The sequence below is a fragment of the Phoca vitulina genome, unplaced genomic scaffold, assembly GCF_004348235.1.
Source record: "Phoca vitulina isolate PV1807 unplaced genomic scaffold, GSC_HSeal_1.0 scaffold35, whole genome shotgun sequence".
In the NCBI taxonomy this organism is placed as follows: domain Eukaryota; kingdom Metazoa; phylum Chordata; class Mammalia; order Carnivora; family Phocidae; genus Phoca; species Phoca vitulina.
In genome coordinates, this window is record NW_022589738.1 from 8069069 (window position 1) to 8073975 (window position 4907).

Below are 4907 nucleotides of genomic sequence, written 5' to 3' on the forward strand. Positions count from 1 at the left end.
GCCTAGCAAGTTCTCAGATAACGACTTTTCTCAACGAGGGACTCATCAGGAGCTGCAGTACTGTGGTCACGGAGGGAGGAGAAACCTACGCGGAGGCAGATCCAACCGCGTCGGGTTCTGACACTCCAACTAAAGCAGAAAGAGAATCCAGTTAGTGTATTTCATATATTATATAGATATAATCGTATATAAATTAAGACCCAGTTATTGTTTTTCAACAGCATGTCATAAAAGTCAGATATCTTTCCACTCGTTCATCAGGATGGAAAATTCAGGTTCCGATGATGAAGAAGATAAATCTGCGGCCCTGCGCACAAGTCAGATGGACCGGTTGTTCCGGGAAGAAGATTTCTATCAATTTGTAAATAACCTGAGTGAAGAAGATTACAAGCTAATGAGGGATAACAATTTGCTGGGCATCCCAGGTGAAACTACATTAGAAGAGTTGCAGAGGAGACTTCAACGAATTAAAGAAAACCCACCACAAAATTTAGATGAAAATACAGGTATATTTCACTTTTAGGGAGAATAGAATGGGATGGGTAAGGAACTTCATAGTAGAGTCAGCCAAAGATGATACAGAAGTGACACACATTAATTTGGTGCTAAGTAACTTCTCATTAAAAAGAACTGGTATTTACTTGATTTTTGGTAAGAATGTCAAGATATATTTTTTTTTTTCCCCAGTTCACATTTGGGTTACTTTAATTGGGAAACAGTGTGAAATAGCCTATTGATATTTTTCTTGGTTTTCTATCTCAACTAAAAGTTCCTCCTACTTCCTGAATTATTTTTTCTATAAAGACAGGGAATTCCTCTCCAGCAAAAAAAAAATATATACTCTATTCAACTGGGGGTAATTTTGCCCCCAATCCCCAAGGGACATTTGACAATGTCTGGAGATATTTTTGGTTGTCAAAAATGATGACTGGCAAATAGTGCGCAGAGGCCAAGGATACTGCCAAACGCCTCACAATGTATAGGATAGCTCCCCAAAACTAAGAATCATCCAGCACCAAAATGTCAACAGTGCTAAGGTTGAGAAATCCTGCTCTAATCAGGTCTGGTGCTTCTCTCCTAGTGTGAAGTAGAGAATTTTACTATCGAATGAAAACGATATATAATAGTTTGGTTCTTAAATACAGTCTATTCATTTGATCTGACCTTCAATTTCCCGTCAACTCAAAATCTTGGTAACATTAAGAAGTATTCAAAAACTTTTAAAGCTATAAACTTAATTTAAATTTGGGCAAGGCTACAATAGTCTTATATTTTAAAACAACTTTATATATTACCATAAGCACTTAAGAGCCTAGAAGAAGTAATGTTGTAGGCTAATGAGAATTAGGCTGTAATGTAAACTGAACTAAAATACTAGCACTGTACCTTAACCTTGTTTAATTGCATTAGTGTTTTGACAGTGGAGTAAAAAAATGTTGTCTCGACTGTCCTCCCACAGTGGTACACAAGCCATGTATATGATGAAATACTGAAAACAGACTTCTTCCAGATTCCTTTAAAAAAAAAAAAAACAATTCTCTAAATTTATCTAGGATTAGCTAGCTCTTTTCAAAAGGAACTCAAACTTTCCTGCCTTTACTTGTAAATCTAGAAAATGTAGTTTACAAAATATTAACTCTATAAATGTGAAATAAGTTTAAAACATCTGAGTCTTAAAGTTCTAATTTTTTGTTTGCTTTTGAAACAAGGTTTCGGAGTGCTATTTTATGATGGTTCTAATTTTGGTAGTTCCTTTCAGCCCCCACTTTTTTTTGTTAACAGGTGGAGGAGATTCTTCTGACAATGCATCTAGTGGCGACTCTCTACTAGACTGGATTGATAACTCTTTTGGACAAACTGAAAATGTGACAAGTGGGCAAACAGAAAACCAATCTTGGGAAGAACTGAGCCAAATTAATTCAAATAGCAATAATTCCAGATTTGGTTTAGAAATGAATTTTAATGTTAATAATGGGAGCCCAAATCCAGAGAACGAATATGTACTATCTACAAGACTTCCCAGAGGAGACAATATGGAAAACATCCAAAGGCAAGCGGAAAATACACAATCTGAATCAACACTTTTAAGACCACCTACATCAGAACAAAGTACAACTGAAGCATTAACAGAAGTGCCAGTTACCAGAGGTCAGCGAAGAGCAAGAAGCAGGAGCCCAGAGCATCGGAGAACCAGAGCAAGAACTGAAAGTAGTTCAGCTCCAAATTCACTGAATGAACTTTTACTAAGATTTCATCAGAATATAGCACCTGAGATTTTTGAGCAGCTTCTAGTAGAGGAGACAGAGTTATTTTCTAGAATTCAGCACCAAGAAACATCAAGACAGCAAATAACTGAACCTGAGCTGCAAAATAGGGGTCTTTTTTCAACTTCTGGAACAAGGAATGCTGTTCAAGAAGAAAGTTCTTCAGACACAACCAGTGATGGTGAATCTTGGGAAGAGGAACAGATAAGTTCAACCATAACGTTCGATCTTGAAGTAGGACAAGTTCATCTTGGGGCATATTCTTATAGTGATAGCATAGCTAGCAGAACTCTGTTAACATCTGAGACACTAAACAACACTGTCACTTTAGAAAGTGAACAAGGAGGACTTAGGCATATGTTTCCACCTTTTGAGCAGACAGATACAACAGCTTATGTCAGTACCATCAGTATTCCCAGTCACAGAATTTTAAATACTGATTTATATGATGCAACATCTATTACAATTCAGAGCACATTAACGCAGACAGTGACAAGATTCAGTGACTCAAGTGACCTCATTGACAGTGACAGTGATTTAGTGCACAGTGTCTCACCCTCAAGTCAAAACATGGAAAGGGCAGAGTCACCAAATGAAAGAGATGGTTCTGGTGGTAGGACTAGTTCTGGTTCCAATTCAAATCCTAGTCTTGATTTCCATTCAAATTTTCCATTGATTTCTAGTTCAAATTCCAGCTACATATCTAGTTTCAATTCTAGTCCTATTTCCAGTTCCAGCTCCACTGATGAAAATTCAGAAATTAGATCACTGATGTTTGAAGGCAGTAATGAAATAAGCTTACCATCAGGCTCACCATCAGAAACCAGGCAAGAAAGTAGACCTATGAGCCCAATAATATTTGATGAAAGTGACTCTTGGACCTCCCTTAATCTGGACCATTTTTTCCTCTTGAATGAAGACCATCATGACCAACCTACAGGACTTACCAAAGCACAAATTGACAACTTGGCTGTAACATCTTTTGGTAAAAGTGGTGCATTAAAAGCCTGTACCATTTGCATCACAGAGTACACAGAAGGAAACAGACTTCGCATCCTACCTTGCTCCCATGAATTTCATGTCCACTGTATCGATCGTTGGCTGTCAGAGAACTCTACCTGTCCTCTCTGTCGTAGGAAAGCAGTAGATTCTGGTGAAAGAGAAAATTCTGAGATCTGAATTCTCAGCTATATAAACTTTTATAGTGATGGACAAACAGTAGTGACCTGCCTAACATCTACTTTTGGAGTGATTCTTAAATATAACAATCTGAATCTAATCTAAAATTGAATCCCAGTGTAACAATCTGAACTGGGTCATTGGTTCCTGAAGGAATGATTGGACTTTCCTCAATTTCTGTTCCAAAATAAAAGGAAATATTAAAAAACCAAACAATATTGTCCTGAGAGCAAAAACAAATTTCACACCATAATGGATCACCAAATTTCAAAAGAAACTTAGCAGGTACACTAGGGTGGGATGTTCCTGATTCCATGAGAGGAATGTCTTAATATATAATCAATCCAGATAGAGCCTAGTAGTATTATCTAGTCATGCAAATCCCAGACATCTCATAGCCGTGTCTCATCTTAGATGCGCATGCAAAGAAACAGGAACACAACCAAAATAATGAAGCAAGTTAAGAATTTATGAGAGTCGCTCACATAAAAAAGTCATTACATTCATAGAATGCTGTAAAAAGCTTTAAAAACTTTGTCTTCCAATACTAGAAGCTTCTTTATCCCAAAGGATCTGAGGTAGACCAGAGGATTCAAATCTGCCTTCTTCAAGTAATGCTTGAAGTTTTCATACATATTGTGGGAAAACAACTGTTTCTTATTAGCTTAGCCTAAAATAAAAATCAGTTAGTCTTTTGAACAACAACAACAAAAAAAAACAAAAAAACTTTGTCTTCCTATCTTTCTTCCCAGCAGTTTATCCCAACCCTTAATACTACCTTAAAGTTTCTCCCATTTTCCACTACTAATGTATCAGTTAGGGTCCTGGGCAAAAATTGATGGCACACTTGAAAAGGGTGATGGAATAGGGCTTAATGAAGAGACTATTTACTAAAAATGTGTAAAGAATGAAAGGAAACCAAGAGATGATGAAGTACCCTGAGGCTAGCAACTGTGAGAAACCAGTATCATCACCACTAGGCTTGAAGGGGTATAGGGAGGTAGTAGTTGCCTCTTCCCCTTGCCCTCCATTCCGCTCTTTGACTCAGCTCTTTAACAACCCTCTTTTAATTTTCCTTTCATCTACTCAGAGCTGGTACCATGAAGAAGAGAACAAGTACACTATCTTTAGAAGTGATGAGATGAGAAACCCATAGAATTTAATTACGTTGCTCTTAAACATGTCACACTTTGGTTTGCTGTGATGGTAAACAACTAAGGAAAAAAGCGAGTATAGGTATTTCTTCAATTTTTGCTTTATAAGTACATTCAAGTCTCAATTTCTTTTTTTTTTTTAAAGATTTATTTTAGAGTGGGGGGGCGGGCGGGGAAAAGCGGTGAAGGGAGAAAAACTCAAGCAGCATCTGTGCTGAGCACAGAGCCGGACTCAGGGCTCGATCCCAGGACCCTGAGATCATGACCTGAGCCGAAACCAACAGTCCAACGCTTAACCGGCTGAGTCACC

The 4907-nt window shown here is 37.6% G+C and overlaps 1 protein-coding gene across 1 annotated transcript; it reads left to right on the forward strand.

The window, feature by feature from the left end:
- Window positions 1-262: 262 nt before the first annotated feature.
- Window positions 263-3443, forward strand: LOC116645999 (E3 ubiquitin-protein ligase RLIM-like). Its single transcript, XM_032426482.1, has 2 exons — window positions 263-506; window positions 1783-3443. The coding sequence occupies exons 1-2, from the start codon at window positions 263-265 to the stop codon at window positions 3441-3443; spliced, it is 1905 nt and encodes a 634-aa protein (XP_032282373.1).
- The last annotated feature ends 1464 nt before the right edge of the window (window positions 3444-4907 follow it).